This window comes from Anguilla anguilla, chromosome 3 (genome assembly GCF_013347855.1).
Source record: "Anguilla anguilla isolate fAngAng1 chromosome 3, fAngAng1.pri, whole genome shotgun sequence".
Classification (NCBI taxonomy): Eukaryota; Metazoa; Chordata; class Actinopteri; order Anguilliformes; family Anguillidae; genus Anguilla; species Anguilla anguilla.
The window spans coordinates 9,806,791-9,824,920 of NC_049203.1; the positions used below are offsets into that span (position 1 = coordinate 9,806,791).

General features: G+C 45.8%; 1 protein-coding gene across 50 annotated transcripts in view; it reads right to left on the reverse strand.

Annotated features, from left to right (window-relative positions):
- Positions 1–18,130, reverse strand: part of LOC118223390 (protocadherin gamma-C5-like) — a 247,865-nt gene that overhangs the window by 9,413 nt on the left and 220,322 nt on the right. For 42 of the 50 annotated variants that reach the window (XM_035409848.1, XM_035409850.1, XM_035409876.1 and 39 more), the window contains exon 2: positions 566–624. In XM_035409848.1, coding sequence (XP_035265739.1) covers positions 566–624 — 59 coding nt within the window. The other 8 variants (XM_035409837.1, XM_035409870.1, XM_035409833.1 and 5 more) reach the window with 8 other exon arrangements.

Here is an 18,130-nt window from a genome sequence, read left to right on the forward strand (position 1 = left end):
CCCCGGCTTTACAGACGATAAAACAGCGTGCTGAGATTACAGCACACGCTGTGGGGTGGGAGCGTGCGGCAGGGGGAGCGGAGGAACCCCAGGACCGGGCTTCACTTGGGCGCAGTGTTCCGGCGCTTTCTGCAGGACGCAGGGCAGCCGGGAACGCTGGCTGCGATTGGTTCACTGCCCGCGGGTTTTTGGTAAATGACGCGTTCCTAGTCTGTCGGTAAAGACGCAGCTAGAGCTTGGAGAGTGCGGGAGCTGCGGGCGGTGCAGTCTGCAGCGTGAAAGCTCCACTGTGCACACACAGGGCTGTGCACTCTCTCCTGAAGCTGCTCAATGACTGCGCTCAGTACAATACTGCGCTCTTTATTCACATTCCCAAGACACTCAATTCTGTGGTGTGTGTGTGCGTATGAGTGTGTGAAAGAGAGAGAGAGAGAGTGTGTGTGTGTGTGTGTGTGTGTGTGTGAAAGAGAGAGAGTGTGTGTATGTGTGTGTGTGTGTGTGTGAGAGAGAAAGAGAGAGAATGTGTGTGTGTACATATGCATGAGTAAGAACAGAGCTCACTCACCCACTAGTTCCAGGTCTCTGGTTCTGGGAGAAACGCCAGTCAGTGTTGGGGGGTTTTTGCTGAAAAGAGAATAGCAGAGCTTTAGTACGAGTGTTTAAGGGGTCTGTCTGTCTGTCGGTCCATGTGCTCGCCCAGCTGTCAGTCCAGGGAATCATTTCCTCCAGCGCTTCCTGTGATGCTGTCATCGCTGAGGGAGAGAGGAGGTTAGGGTAACATTTCACAAGATTCAGTGGCCATTTTGTCTCACAGCTGAGAGTTCTGAGCTCACTGAGCCTTTTTACAGCTGCAACAGACTCACGTACACACACATACACACACACACTATACCCTCACAGCCTCTACCCTCACACAAGTGTTAGGGAAATAAATGAGACCGTGTCTCTGTTTACACTGTACAGATACGTTCTGACACTCCACTGATGATGGCCTGCGAGGAGGAAGGCCAGATCTTCCAGCCTCTAAAGGAAGTTTTCAGAGCACTATAAACAGAAGGAAGTATAAACAGAAGTGGAAGGTGAGCGTTTGAAAAAGAGTTTTAAAGTACGCTCCTCTTTGTTAACCGACGAGCGGGAGAAAACAACTCAGCTGCAGCCCAGCGCATCTGTTAACCCAGAAAAGAGCTCTCCGGAGAGAGAGAGAACAACAGATAAATTATTGAATTCATCCTGTCGAATACAGTCACACTTGAGTGCATCAGGTCAGAGAACCGAGTATGGCTCAGAAATAGTACAGTAAATACAGCTCACAGGGCACTACCTGCAAGCTGCTGAATGCCATCACGTTAGCTGGTTGGCTAATTGCATCACCCATACGTGACGAGGTGGCCAAGCGGTTCAGGCGACGGACTGCTGATCCAAACGTGGTTTGAATCCCGTCCTCGTCGGTGAGTGGAAGCTTTTTCATGGCTATGGATTATCGATGCTTTATGAGAATTGTACCTCGGACCTGTGTTCTGTGGTGGTTTCAATGTCCATTGATATGCACTTATTGTATGTTGCTTGTGATAAAAGCAACAGCTAAATAAAATGTAAAGTAATGCAATAGGAATTATTTTCTTTAAATATGTTTATCAACTGAGGCAGATTTTTGTGCTTTACTTTATTCAATGTATTTATTGATAGATCTTTAGTAGTTTTTCTGTAGTATTCATTTTATTATTAATATTGAGTAATATTGAATTTATTGGAATACCTGAAGTAATTTCTAACGATCAAAAAAAAAATCAGAATAGACCATGATCACAAATCTGATGGCGGTCACATGTGAGAGGCAGACCAATAGGAGTGTTTCAGGTGGTCATGTGATCACAGACCTCGACCCCTGCTGCCTCCACACAATCATCAGCCCTCCCTTCTGGGGCAGGAGGTTGCCATGTATATGCAAGCCCAGAGCCATTGTGGCTCTAATGCAGAGCGGCACACAAACAACTGCTGTCAGGGTCATTCGCAAGGTGAAACCTCACACAGCAGCAAGAAACAGGAAGAACAACCACACTACACCCAGAACCCCCTGCATTGGCTCATTCACAACCTCAGACTTTATATTTAATAATTCCTCTCACCCACAACACTGCTCCCAATTCAGCCAACCACCACCTACAGCCTAATTCAACTTCATTGCAACTGATCACCTCCTTCATAACCAGCACTCTGAATAAACTATGTTCAGTGCTTATGTTTGTATGCCACTGGAAAATGGATTAAATAGATTTTTTTTTAATCATTAATAAGTTCTTTTTATGAATTGTCTCTCATTTGTTTGATGAAAACCTGACAAAGACTATTTCTGAAATGTGTTGGTTTAAACAGTAAGAGAACTTTCTTTGTCGCCACTTTAAACGTAGCTGGAGTTGTTTTCCCCTTGCTGGCCCAGTTAAGGCCTGGACACCGAAAGCTTGAGCAGGGAGCTGTGACTGTCACACCCAAGACCCCCCAGGCCAGGGGCAGAGACAGAACCTCAAGGCCGGGGGTGGGGGGTGGGGGGTGGGGTGGGGTCAGCCTGTTTCTCGGACAGAAGGACGCCACTAATCACTGGAAATCCACATCTGGGCACTGCCCCCCACAGCTGTGAGCCCACCCCCTCCTCACTTCCTACCGCCGTGGGTGAAACAAGTTAACCCTTCACAGGACACTTTTGCCTGACTGACAACGTGCTGCACCCTGCAGGGACACCGCCAGACTCTCAGGGAACCTCAAACGCAGACGTCACTGGAGAATACTAAACATTTCATCAGCACCACTAAATGTCACGCAATATACTCACAAAAATTAATTATAGGCACTGACAAAATACTCTGAGAACATAGATCCTGTAGGACAAACAGTTTTTCCTTCCTGATATATGAAGTACATGCTCTCTCTCTCTCACTCAAAATATATGGACAACATAATGCAAAGGTACAAATCCCACAAACTGCATTATCTTCATATGGGACACCATCATTATTACTCTACATTACCAAGAAACGGATTCACGTCCCAGGCGAGCATATCGGTTAAATAAATATATAAGTGCCGCAGCTGCCCAGCATCGCAGTCAAAGTGGAGTAGGACACAGAGACAGCAGACAGCTGACACACTTTAATCTCCCACTGAACTCACACTGAGAATCCAGCTTCTGCAGCTAGCCGGCCCACACCTCCCCACCCCACCGCTGACCATCAGCAAACCGGGCCGTCTGTCGCCATGGCGCACGTTTCCATGGAACGGCACGTGTCACAAGAGCTCACAGACAGATGGCCGTTCCGAGCGAGGTTCAGCAGGGCGTGTAATGCACTCTCAGATTCAGCTCTGTCCCGTCACACTGGTGTCAGCAGGGCATGTATAACGCGCGCACACACACACACACACACACACACACACACAAATATATAAACGCGATGCTGGCATAAACTGTTCAGGGGCTAAAATGAAAGCTTTTTCCTCCTGAAAAAAAAATGGAATAACAACCAAAAAACAAACTCCTTCTCTGGCCAGGTGGGAAATTGTAATCATTTCCAGAAAGGAATGTATGCCTGGACACTGTGCTGAAGCTCCTAAAAGCATTACAAAAGCTCACACTAATGTTTCCACAACAAAAGGAGCAACGCACATCTTGTGCTTAAACCCACTGGAGAAGAGAGGGCCACAAAGAGCAGCTTGTGGGCATGGTCGTGTCAGCAGGATGACTGGTTGAGGCCCATATGCCCGCTCTCAGCTAGTCATGGAGCTCGGGGTCAGTAATGTGCCTCACAAGACAACAGGAAGTCAAAGGTCAACCAATGACCCCACTAGATTCCGGTTTCTGGGCCAGCAGCCCACCTCCCCCCCCCCCCCCCCCCCAATCTCTATAAGGAACACGTGTGGGCCTTTCCTGTGAATCACCACCCTGCAGGAGATTCCACAAAGGAAGGGGGATTCCATTCCCAAGCCTAGTTTGACTTACACAACAATATTGTTAAAATGAAAATGCTACTTCCGCCATTTATTCACAATACAGTGATGGCGAAGTTGGTGAGATCATCAACAGCAGTTCATCACTCCATCCATTGATTTAGAAGAAAATAAACGGGCTAATTCAATGAAGCCTCACTCCATAAGGCTGGACAGCCCTCATCTCATTCGCTTGGACAGAGCGTGCCCTCACCTCATTGACTGGGGAAAGTAAATGTTTCCTGGACAGGGTCATGCTCAGTGTATTGGCATTGCTCATCATGGGCGTAGAAGGGTTGAGGGTCTTGATGAACACAAAGTCACTCCTATTGGACAGTGTGGAGTAGCAGGGCCTATAGGTGTGTCCGTGGTGGTCCATGGGCCCGCCCACCACCTCCATGTATTTGATTGGTCCGTCGGTGTTGAGCTGCAGGTGGAGGTTCTTCTGCGCGCGCTGGTGCTGGGCGTGCCTGGAGCGCAGGCTCTGCTTGCTGTAGCAGCAGGAGTCCCCGCAGCCGCCCAGAGGGTCCCTGTGCCTCAGGCACCTGACCAGCAGGAAGACGAACATCACCACGGAGACAGCCGACACCACGGCCAGCGAGATGATCAGGTACAGGCTGATGTTGGTCAAGCCCCCTCGCCCCGCCGACGTCTTCCCGCGGTCGGAGGCGCCGTCCGCGGCCTCCTCCTCCACCGTGACGCTGACCGCCACCACGGTGGAGCGGTTGGGCGTCCCGTTGTCGCGCACCACCACCAGCAGGCCGTAGGAGGCCCCCGCCTCCTCCTCCGTGAACTTCTGGGCCGTCCGGAGCTCGCCCGTGTGGTGTCCGATGCGGAAGCGCAGGCCGTCCTGCTCGGGGGCGATGCTGTAGAAGAGCCAGGCGTTGTGCCCGCTGTCGGGGTCCACGCACACGATCTTACTGAGGAGGTGCCCGGGCCCGGCGGTGCGGGGCACGCTCAGCTGCAGCGGCCCGTCGTCCGGCGGGGACGGGTACACCAGCGCGGGGTCGTTGTCGTTCTCGTCCACCACGAACACGTGCACCGTCACGTTGGAGGTCTGCGGGGGCGTCCCCGCGTCCCGCGCCTGCACCTCCACGCGGAAGGCGTTCACCTGCTCGTAGTCCAGCGAGCGCACGGCGGTGATCTTCCCCGTCTCCGGGTGGATGGAGATGTAGGAGGACACGGACACGCCCCCGACCGAACTGTGCAGGATGGAGAAGGTCAGGTGGGCGTTCCTGTCCAAGTCGGGGTCGGACGCAGTCACAGTCAAAATGGTACTGCCCGGGGCGTTATTCTCCGCTACGTCCACTGAGTAGGACGGCTGAGAAAAGACGGGTGCATTGTCATTCACATCGGACAGGGTGATAGTCAAGCTTTCTTGAGAGGAGAGGGGAGGGGACCCTGAGTCTTTGGCAGTAATCAGGACAGTGTACTGGGGCACCTTCTCCCTGTCCAGAGGGCCTTCTGTCACCAAGGTGAAATGGTCCCTGACGTGCGAGTTCAGCTTAAACGGCAAGCCAGGGGGAATATGTACCGTAACTTCCCCGTTTTTCCCAGAATCCAGGTCTCTGACATTAATTAGCGCAATGGCAGTTCCTGACTCGGCGTCCTCTCTAACTGAATCCGTCAGGGAAGTTATTGTCAGTTCTGGGGAGTTGTCATTCACATCGATGATTGAGACTATAATACTGCCGGATCCCTCCATAGCGGGGGTCCCTCTATCCCTAGCCTGTACGGAAATATGGTAAACCTCCGCCATTTCATAATCCACCTGGCCGTCAACTCTAATTTCTCCGGTTTTGGAGTCCACGCTGAATAGCTGTAGTACTCGTTCAGGGGTGTACTTACTAAAAAGGAAGGAGACCTCCCCGTTCAGACCGTAATCCATATCCGTGGCATTAAGTTTAGTCACCAAGGTACCAGGAGGAGAGTTTTCCAAAATGCTGACCTTTATAATCGGGTTGTCAAACACCGGCGCGTTATCGTTTACATCCAGGATTGTGATAAGTACCAAAGTAGTTCCCGACTTCTCAGGCTGCCCTCCGTCCACCGCGGTCAGCAACAGGCTAAACGCGGCCTGCTTCTCTCTATCGAGGGCTTTCTCCAAGACCAACTCGGGGAATTTACTTCCGTCACTTTTAGTTTCCACATTTAAAACGAAATAATCATTAGGACTGAGGAGGTACGTTCGCAATGAGTTGATACCCACGTCTGGATCCTGAGCACTCTCCAGCCGAAATCTTGTCCCCGGAGCGGCAGCCTCTGATATTTCCAGTGATACGTTTTTGTTTGGAAACTGGGGTGCGTTGTCGTTCACATCAACAATATCTACAACAATACGATGCATTTCCAATGGATTCTGTAGCATGATTTGAAGGTTTATAGTACATGTTAAACTCAATCCGCAAAAACGTTCTCTGTCAATAGTCTGTTTAATTACCAAGGATCCGCTCGCCGAGTTAACTTCAAAATACTGGGCACTTGAATCCGAAACGACGCGCAAGTTTCTGTCTATAATCCTTTGAACATCGAGCCTCAGATCTTTCGCGATGTTCCCAACAACAGCTCCCGTTTTTAACTCTTCCGATACGGAATATGTAAGCTCCGCGGCCGCAATCGTCAAGCCCGCAAAGGAAAAAGACAGCCACGCCGCGAGCCACTCCGGAGCCCTTCTCCTCTTTCTGCATTCCATTATGAAAAGGTCCCAGAAACGGAGAAATAAAAGTTCGACTTTTACCGTAATAAATCCATGATCCGGTTTAATTTACTTTGTGGAACTGTCCACAAGAAATGCCGTTCGAGTGAAACATACCCGAGGAATATTGAGCAATTCATGACGTCGAACTTTTCTTCGGGAAATAAGTACGGAGAAAACAAAACTCCATCTCGCAGCACTAAGTTTCCAGCACTGAAGAATTTTCTGCTCTTCAGCGAGGGGCGGGGGTGAGCCGCATGACAAAGCCCAGCGTCCTATTGGAGGAGAACGCTATTATTTCCTCTCGGGTAACTCCCAATTCATCAAAGAAAGTAGTGGCAACACTTTGAGAACCCCGTTTGTTGTTGTTGTTTTTTGTGACATAAAACACGTAGCCAGGTTGCAAAAAATAAAATAATAAATAATAAACATCATCACAAATACGCATTGATTTTTCTTTTTCAAACAGCATCCACCAGGCAGATGAATTGCTTTTTTGAATAACAGCAAATATTCCATGCCCACTAGTGTGAGAATTTTTTTTTTTTTTTTGTCTGATTAATTTCATTTGGCTATACCAAATAGGTGGATGAGCCGTGCGACGTTTCAGAATGCAGGGAACGGCGGCAAAACTATGCCAACCTACAGAACGGAATGCAAGCGCGTTTTTAACGTTATAACCGATTGTGCCACCAGGGGGCAAGATTTCTAAACTTTTAGCCATAACTGTGCGCGTTATTGTTATCGGCCAGACATCGAACCGATGCAGGGAAATAACAATATCCAGAATATAGTTATTCATATTTAATCATTTATAAGAGAACACGTTTGGAGTTGTAGTTCGGGTACCAGCAGCAATAGTGGCCTACATATCAGAACGCATGTTTTTCACGTTAAGGTGTTTTTTGGGCGTTTGATAATGTTATTCGTATTACTTTACTGTAATGTTACTATTTATGTTGAGTAGGATACACCTAATGGAAAGGGGAAAGTGGAACTTAGGTGGCATAAACCACCTCAATAAGAGTTTTCCATATTCAGAAATGAACCTGACAAACCCAGAAAAGGGCAAATTAGACTACACGACATCTACACATTCTTAAACAAACTTGGAACGCCGCTAGTTCCGTGCTGAACAAATCCAATCATGAGCTCTGTTTTTCTAAACAACAGTGACGACGTTATGTGGTAATAATGTATTTACTTAAACTTTACATTTCAGGGACATGACATAAATTACACGATTAAGCACTTGCGAAACACGAAATATTTCACTCGTCAAAATGAAGACACACTCCAAAATAACATAATCATAGGTAATTTCATGACATAACGCTTACATGTTGGATCTATTGATAGCCTATTGATAACATAATCATAGGTAATTTCATGACATAACGCTTACATGTTGGATCTATTGATACGCGAGCACCGATTACATTAACAGTTTACATGGATAGATAAACATCAGAAAATATAGCGATGCGTTTCATGACGCAATGCTCACCTGTTGGCTCTCAAACGTCCACGCGCTGTCAGGCAGTGACGCGTCGAGGACACTGATCATATCCTTAAAGTCTGAAGTACTGCTGGGCTTAACGAAAGTGAAATCACTGAACTCTGACACCGGAGTGAAGCAGGACCTGAACGACTGGCTCTGAGACATCATGTCCCCTCCCAGAACCTCCACATACTTAATAGGCCCGTCAGTGTTCAGCTGGATCTGCAGATTTCTATTTGGATTCTTATATCCGTCAGAATCAGACCGTCTGATACAGCAACACGCCTCCCTTCTGCTGTTTCGAACGCACTTCACTGCCAAGATCACAAAAGTCACAAAAGACACAGCGGAAACCGAGGCCAGAGAGATGATCAAATAAAATGTGATTTTATTGTTTTTCTTGCTGGGTTCTTGCGCTTTCTGTCGCAAATCCGAAATGGGCTCGTGAACCCCGTCTTCTAACAATATGCCAACTGTGACCGTGGTGGACCGGACCGGCTCGCCGTTGTCCTTGATCTCTATAAGCAGCCTCTGAGAAGCGTCATCCTGCTCTGAAACAGCGCGTTTAGTCCTCACCTCGCCTGTATAAAGATTAACACCAAACAGAGACGCGTCTGTAGCCTCCACCACTTTATAGGAAATCCAAGCGTTGTGCCCCGAGTCGGCGTCCACTGCCGTTACCTTGGTAACGAGGTGTCCCGCTTTAGCAGAGCGGGGTATCTTCTGGTGAGAAATTGAACCCATGACAGCTGAGGGGTAAATGACAGTGGGGGCGTTGTCGTTCTGGTCCAGGATAAAAACATGCACAATGGCGTTACTGCTAAGAGACGGAGAACCTCGGTCCTTTGCCTGCACTTGGATCTGAAACACCTTCAGTTTCTCATAGTCAAATGAGTGCATGCTGTAGATGCTGCCGTTCTCTGAGTTAATGTAAATATAGGAGGAGACAGACACGTCTTGCACCTTTGAATCTAATATAGAATATGAAATCTTGGCATTTTCACCCAGGTCTGGATCCGAAGCGCTAACTGAACACAATATTGTCCCTGGAGCACCATTTTCTTTTACATACACTACATATGATGGCTGGGAGAAAACAGGGGAATTGTCGTTTACATCTATGATTCTCAGTGAAACCGTTTTCTTTGTAGAAAGAGCAGGAGAACCTGCATCTGTGGCAATGATGTCGATATTGTACTCACTCTGTGCCTCGCGGTCGAGGCGTGCACCAGTCACTAATTCATAATGGTTTTCAAAAGATGGCTTTAACGCGAATGGTACATTACCGGAAACCCCTACACTGATTTTTCCATTGTCACCGGAATCCAAATCTCTGACGCTTATTAATCCCACTACTGTCCCAACAGGCGCGTCCTCAGGCGCAGGACTGGTCAGCGACTTGAGAATGATCTCCGGGGGATTATCATTTGCGTCCACAACCGTGACCTGAACACTGCAGTGACCCTCAAGCTCCGGGCTACCTTTGTCTTTTGCCACCAGATCAATGGCATACAAGGTAGTCTCTTCATAATCCAATGGCCCCTTTAATGTTAACTGACCTGTCTTCGAATTTAAATCAAAAACGTTAAAAACGCTATCGGAGGTGTGGTCTCCAAAGGAATACTCAACTTCTCCATTCGGACCATCGTCTACGTCCACAGCCATAAGCTCAAGTACAAGCGAGCCAGGCGAGCTGTCTTCACCTATGGATGCTTCATAAAACTGTTTTTCAAACTGAGGAGGGTTGTCATTGTTATCTAGAACCTGTATAGAAATTTGCGTTGTTCCGGATTTAACGGGGTTGCCTCCATCAACGGCAGTAAGGACAAGCTCGTGAGAAGGATGCTTCTCTCGATCCAGAGATTTCGCCAAAACTAATTCCGGTATTTTCCTTCCGTCCTTCAAAGTCTTAACATTTAGGGAGAAATGTTCATTTGTACTCAATGAGTATGACCGGAGTGCATTGCTTCCAACATCAGGGTCCTGCGCGCTCTCCAGTGGGAAGCGAGCTCCAGGCGCTACGTGCTCTGCTATCTTCAGTACATGCTCCTTTGTTATAAAACTCGGCGCATTGTCGTTAATATCTTGAATCTCCACTTGCACGCGATGTAGCTGCAGAGGAGACTGAATAATTGCTTCAAGTGGTAGCAAACAGCTCTCGCTTTGTCCACAGAGCGTTTCTCTGTCTATTCTCTCGCTCACGATCAGTTCTCCCTTTTCCAAATCCACACTGAAATACTGCTTACCCTCGGACGTGATCCGCAGCTTGCGCTCCGAAATTTCTTTTGCATTTAAACCCAAGTCTTTCCCAATTTTCCCGACTATCGACCCCTGGTTTAGCTCCTCTGGAATGGTGTACCGAATCTGTCCATTTGTTGTATTCCACAGAAGAAAGAAACACGCGAAACAGCGAGCGTGCCATATCAAGATCCCTTTTTTGGTCCCGTTTCCCATTTCCCGACGTTTTTTAAATTAATTTTCATTGATTTTATGCAAACACGAAATACTCAGAGAGGAGGCTATCCTTAAACCATGTAAACATAAGAACATATGATTTAACGCAAAAAGAGAAAATCAAATCGTATGTGTGGATGAGAGCATCTCAGTCGCCATAACAGCTCTAAGCTTAACCACGGTCCTGATGCTGCGGCGCTGGTGGGCAGGAGTGGATCGCTCTGAACAGTGCAGCTCGTCATTGGTGAACATTGCTTTGCTGAATTCTCCAATAAGAGATGCTCTCTACCTTAAAGGCAAAGCCGACTATTACACACCTAGATCACCAAGAAAAACCAGTTACATTGTATAGGGACCATTCGGGCATGAACTAAGTGGACAGATTTAATACAAATCAAGATGATTTTCATAAAACGCATCATTTGTTGTTTTTTTGTTTTTCCAAGGTTCACTTTTGAAACTACAAAGTGATTCAGCTATTTTAAATGACACTGTACAATTTGATTACGCTGGCCTAGGGCTGTAGCCTGTTTAAAATGAAGTACTATCAAATAGATTTAAAGAGAATTCATTTGGCGGGTTAAAAATAAAATAAATGCACAGGACATTAGACACCAGTAGTCCAAAATAATATCTTGAAACCCAACATAATATCAAATTCTAAAAGAAATAAAAAATTGCGGAGCACTTAAAACGGTAACTAATGAGAAAAGCAGAGAGGTTTTAAAAAGTAATTGATAATTACTTCTGTTTGGCACACTATTATATATACCATCTTGAATCACCCAAGAACACGGGACGAGTAACACAATTTAGTAACACAATTGCGTGGAAATGCTCACCTGTTGGCTCTCGAAAGTCCACGCGCTGTCAGGTAGAGACGCGTCGAGGACACTGATCATATCCTTAAAGTCAGAGGTGCTGCTGGGCTTAACGAAGGTGAAATCACTGAACTCTGACACTGGAGACAAGCAGGACCTGAAGGACTGGCTCTGAGACATCATGTCCCCACCCAGAACCTCCACATACTTAATAGGCCCGTCAGTGTTCAGCTGGATCTGCAGATTTCTATTTGGATTCTTATATCCATCAGAATCAGACCGTCTGATACAGCAACACGCCCCCCTTCTGCTGTTTCGAACGCACTTCACCGCTAAGATCACAAAAGTCACAAAAGACACAGCGGAGACGGAGGCCAGAGAGATGATCAGATAAAATGTGATTCTATTGTTTTTCTTGCTGGGTTCTTGCGCTTTCTGTCGGAGGTCCGAAATGGGCTCGTGAACCCCGTCCTCTAACAATATGCCAACTGTGACTGTGGTGGACTGGACCGGCTCCCCGTTGTCTTTGATCTCTAAAAGCAGCCTCTGAGACGCGTCATCCTGCTCTGAAACAGCGCGTTTAGTCCTCACCTCCCCTGTGTAAAGATTCACACCAAACAGAGATGCGTCTGTAGCCTCCACAACTTTATACGAAATCCAAGCGTTGTGCCCCGAGTCAGCGTCCACTGCCGTTACCTTGGTAACGAGGTGTCCCGCTTTAGCAGAGCGGGGTATTTTCTGGTGAGAGATTGAACCCATAACAGCAGAGGGGTAAATAACCGTGGGGGCGTTGTCATTCTGATCCAGGATAAAAACATGAACAGTGGCCTTACTGCTGAGAGATGGAGAGCCTTGATCTTTTGCCTGCACCTGAATCTGAAACACCTTCAGTTTCTCATAGTCAAATGAGTGCATGCTGTAAATGCTGCCGTTATCTGAGTTAATATAAATATACGAGGAGACAGGCACGTCTTGGACTTTGGAGTCCAAGATAGCATATGATATTTTGGCATTCTCACCTAGGTCTAGATCAGAAGCGGATACTGAACACAGTATTGTCCCCGGAGCGTTATTCTCATTCACATACACGTGGTAAGAAGATTCTTTGAATGTCGGAGGGTTATCGTTGACATCGAGAATGGTTATTGGTATAGATTTTTTTGTAGACAAGGGAGAAGAACCTGAATCAGTGGCTGTTATTTCTATATTGTACTCTGGAAAGCTCTCGCGGTCTAACACAGCAGTGGTAACAAGCGCGTAGTGATCAGAAAAAGATGGATTTAGCATAAATGAAGAGCCTTCGGGAACTTGAACAGACACTTTTCCGTTTTCCCCGGAATCAAGATCGCGTACGTTTATTAAAGCAACAGTAGTGCCACTGGGCGCGTCTTCGCGGACTGGGCTTGGTTGAGAGGTAAGGATAATTTCGGGAGGGTTGTCGTTTACGTCCGCTATTTCTATCTGTACAGTACAATGCCCTTCCATCTCCGGAGAACCTTTATCTTTGGCACTGATATCAATTCTATACGAAGCAGTTCTCTCGAAATCCAATTCACCTTTCAGAAAAATCTCTCCTGTTTTTGGATCAATCGTAAACATTGAATACACTGAGTCTGACGTATGTTCCCCAAAATAATAGTTTACATCTCCGTTGGGGCCCTCATCTAGGTCCGTTGCTTCAGTTTTAATAACAGAAGTACCTTTCGGGCTATCCTCCTTGATTGCTATTTTATACAGGGCCTTTTGAAATTCTGGAACATTATCATTGTTATCAAGAACTGAAATGGTGATTTCAGAGGTGCCTGACCTGACTGGATTCCCTCCGTCCAGTGCAGTCAGTAAGAGGTGGTGGACAGCCCGTTTTTCTCTGTCCAGAGATTTCTCCAACACAAGCTCCGGGACTTTTCTACCATCCTCGAGATTTTTTACTTTCAAACTGAAACATTCGTCTTTGCTTAGTGTATACGACCTTAGTGAATTACTGCCCACGTCTGGGTCCAGTGCGCTCTCCAAAGGGAAACGCACGCCCGTCGCTGTTGACTCTGCTATTTTCAGCACCCGCTCGTTCGTAAGAAAGCGAGGTGAATTGTCGTTGATATCTTGAATTTCAACCTCAGCACGGAAAAATTGAAGTGGATCCTCAATTATCAGCTGTATTGGCAACAAACAATTGGCGCTTTGAGCGCATAGAGTCTCTCTGTCGATTCTTTCGCTCACTATCAATTGTCCCTTCGCCAAATCCACACTGAAATATTGCTTACCCTCGGAGGCGATCCGCAGTTTGCGGTCAGAAATCTCTGAGGCTCCCAAGCCCAGGTCCTTTGCGACATTTCCAACAACAGAGCCCTGTTTTAGTTCCTCTGGAATGGTGTAGCGAATCTGTGCCTCTATTGTACTCCACATGAGAAAGAAATAATACCACCACAGCGCCTGCCATCTCCCCCCTGTATATGTCGTTTTCCTAGTCATAACCTAAAGCGTTGTTATGCACTCCTCACCAACATATTTCTGCCGGAATAAACGGTTGGAATTGAAAATGCATCCCACATTTAAATCAAATCTAGTATTCCATTCGTAAATGTCCAATGTATAAATGTTTATATCCGTTGGTGTGCGCGCGACGCCGTCTCTCCCAGCTCTGAGCATTGTAAGGGTTACGCTGCTGTGGCTGGGGGAGGCAGTGGATCTCTTTGTACAGTCCTCCATCTCATTGGTGCACAACGCACACCTAGAACATCCAATCTGAGGCCAACTGCTTCTTAAAGACACAGAGGCTGCCTCCGACAGCATCTCAACAATCAACCACAAATATTGGTTAATACCTGCTTATATAAACGGCTTTGGGGTTAAAAAAATAATATTGTACGAAAGAAATAAATTTTAGGCTACCACGACCCCATAGTTAAACCTATGATTTAAATAGGCTCCAACGTCAAATATAATCATGGATAACTGGAAAACAGCTGTGTTAACGTACGGTGTAGTTACTCGAAATAGTTCCACAATTAACTTTCTGTGGGGTATTATTAGTTTCATCATTTCATTTCATTTTCTAACAAAATAAATCATTCCAAACGGATTTCTTGCGACCATCAATGAAACAGACTCCAACTGCCCTCCTCCCAAATTTAATATTGTACAACGTCAAAAAAATGTATTTACAGAAATACAGTGAGCACCATAATTCATTGGACAGTGACACATTTTTGTTATTTTGGTTCTGTACTCTAGCACTTTGAGTTTGAAAGGATACAATGACAATGAGGTTGATTTTGTGATTGTTCTAGTTCACATTCACTGACGAGGAGGAGGAGAGGACTTCTCAACGTTTGTTATAACAGTAGATAACAAACACAAGTGCAATTAGTAAAATATAAAGAAAAATTAATCTCGGTTTAAAATTCTGAAATTTTCCGCATAAAATGTGAAATGTACATCAGTGCTCACCTGTTGGCTCTCGAAAGTCCACGCACTGTCTGGTAGAGACGCGTCGAGTACACTGATCATATCCTTAAAGTCAGAGGTGCTGCTGGGCTTAACGAAGGTGAAATCACTGAACTCTGACACTGGAGACAAGCAGGACCTGAACGACTGGCTCTGAGACATCATGTCCCCTCCCAGAACCTCCACATACTTAATAGGCCCGTCAGTGTTCAGCTGGATCTGCAGATTTCTGTTGGGATTCTTATATCCGTCAGAATCAGAACGTCTGATACAGCAACACGCCCCCCTTCTGCTGTTTCGAACGCACTTCACCGCCAAGATCACAAAAGTCACAAAAGACACAGCGGAAACCGAGGCCAGAGAGATGATCAAATAAAATGTGATTTTATTATTTTTCTTGCTGGGTTCTTGCGCTTTCTGTCGCAAATCCGAAATGGGCTCGTGAACCCCGTCCTCTAACAATATGCCAACTGTGACTGTGGTCGACTGGACCGGCTCCCCGTTGTCCTTGATCTCTAAAAGCAGCCTCTGAGACGCGTCATCCTGCTCTGAAACAGCGCGTTTAGTCCTCACCTCGCCTGTATAAAGATTCACACCAAACAGAGATGCGTCTGTAGCCTCCACAACTTTATAGGAAATCCAAGCGTTGTGCCCTGAGTCGGCGTCCACTGCCGTTACCTTTGTTACGAGGTGTCCCGCTCTAGCAGAGCGGGGCATCTTCTGGTGCGAAACTGAACCCATTATACTAGAAGGGTAAATAACAGCGGGGGCGTTGTCGTTCTGATCCAGGATAAAAACATGAACAGTAACGTTACTTCTGAGGGACGGAGAGCCTTGGTCCTTTGCCTGCACTATAATCTGGAACACTTTTATTTTTTCATAATCGAAAGAATTCATACTGTATATCGAACCATTTTCAGCGTTTATATAGAAATAGGACGACGCAGGTATACCATTTAGGGTAGAATCCAAAATATAATAAGAAATTAATGAGTTCTTGGCTAGATCGTTGTCTGATGCAGACACTGAACATAACAACGCACCGGCGGGGTTGTTCTCTTTGACGTACACATTATAGGAAGGCTGCGAAAAGACCGGAGCGTTGTCATTCACGTCTAATATTTTAACACTGACTATCTTTCTGGTTTGAAGGCGAGGGGAACCGGAGTCAAAGGCTACGATTTCCACATTATAATCAGGATTTTTCTCCCGATCAAGCCGAGAGTCCGTTACCAAAGAATAATGGTTCTTTAAAGACGGTTTCAATTTGAATGGGAAACCAGGGGCAACTTGTAGGTTCACCTTCCCATTGTCGTTTGAATCTAGATCTCGGACATTTATCAAAGCTATAACTGTCCCAATGGACGCATTTTCTGAAACAGGAGTGGGCAGTGATGTGAGAATTATTTCCGGTGGATTATCATTCTCGTCCAGAACATCAATTTGTACCGACGAATGACCTTCTAGACCGGGGGTCCCTCGATCTTTAGCACGGACATCAAAAGTATACAATTTCCTTTCCTCGTAATCTAGTTTTCCCTTCACGGTTATTTCCCCAGTATTGGGATTAATAGTAAACGTTTGCTGGACAGTATCAGATGTATGCGCGCCGAAGTAATACAGGATTTCTCCATTCGAACCTTCGTCTAAATCGGTGGCTTCTAGCGTAAGCACTACCGCCCCAGGTGCAGAGCTTTCAGTAATAGCAGATTTATACGACGCTTGATCAAATTCTGGAATGTTGTCATTGATATCTTGAACAATAACCTTAAACAAAGCAGTTCCTGATTTGACAGGATTGCCTCCATCCAATGCTGTTAAAACAAGCTCGTGAACGGACTGTTTTTCTCTGTCTAATGCTTTATCAAGAATCAGCTCTGGCGCCTTTCTGCCATTTTCAATACTTTTGACATTTAAACGGAAGCATTCATTGGCGTTGATTGAATATGATCGTAAGCTATTACTTCCAACGTCGGGGTCATCTGCGCTTTCAAGAGGAAATCGTGCGCCAGGTGTCGTAGATTCTGAAATTTCTAAAACATGCTCCTTTGTAGGAAAAATAGGATGATTGTCGTTTATATCTTGTATTTCAATCTCAACATGAAACAGTTGCAATGGGTTTTCGATTATTACTTGTAAGGGCAACACGCAACTGGCGCTTTGTCCACACAGAGTCTCTCTGTCGATTCTCTCATTCACGATCAGCTCTCCCTTCCCCAAATCCACGCTGAAATACTGCTTACCCTCGGAGGCGATCCGCAGTTTGCGTTCTGAAATCTCTGAAACTCCCAAACCCAGGTCCTTCCCCAGATTTCCAACAATAGAACCCTGATTTAGTTCCTCTGGAATTGTGTAGCGATTCTGCGCCTCTATTGTATTCCACAATAACACGAAACGAACCATCCACAGCGCCTGCCATTCCAAAAGCCGAGTCCTCCGCCCGTTACTCATTTTCTCCTTAAAATAAAAATATTTTCCATCAATGTACTCGTTTGATACAAATGTTCTCGGTGGAGCAAAAACAATAGTGTAATTATCCAGCCAAAAGCTAATCTTATCTGGTACTGCTTATCTATAAATTGCATTATAACAGCCTAGATGTGAACACAGCTTCGTCTCTTCCAGCACTGAGCATTGTAAGGGTTACACAACCGTGGCTGGGGGAGGGAGTAGATCTCTTTGTACAGATCTGTGTCTCATTGGTGTACAGTGGATATGAAAATACCCAATTGGAATGCCGGTACATCTTAAAGACACAGGCAGCTTGCTCTTTCTGTGAGAGCGTGTATTTCAATAAGCCAGTGGTTTATAACTATGTAAGTCTATAAAGAATCACTATATTTTAAACACGAATTCCAGTAAATTAATTAGGCTGCGAATGAAAAAAAATAAACTCCAAGAATAGGAACCTGAATTACAGACGCATTTCATATACCATATAGGAATGTATTTTTCCGGGGTTAATATAGTGTTCATGCTGAAGCTATAAAATACCGTAAATTCTGACAGCAGTGGAAAACACACCAGAAACATGCAAGCTATGAACAAACTGTGAACTACAAAAAGCGCATTTTTCTTTTTTTTTTATTAAATGAAGGAAGCTTCAACCTATATATATATATATATATATATATATATATATATACGTATATGATTTCTTAAGGCAAATCTGTCGAGTCGACTGAGAAGTTAATTAAGGCATAGGCATTTCCTTCGAATTCAGTGTCCTGCACTCTCAAC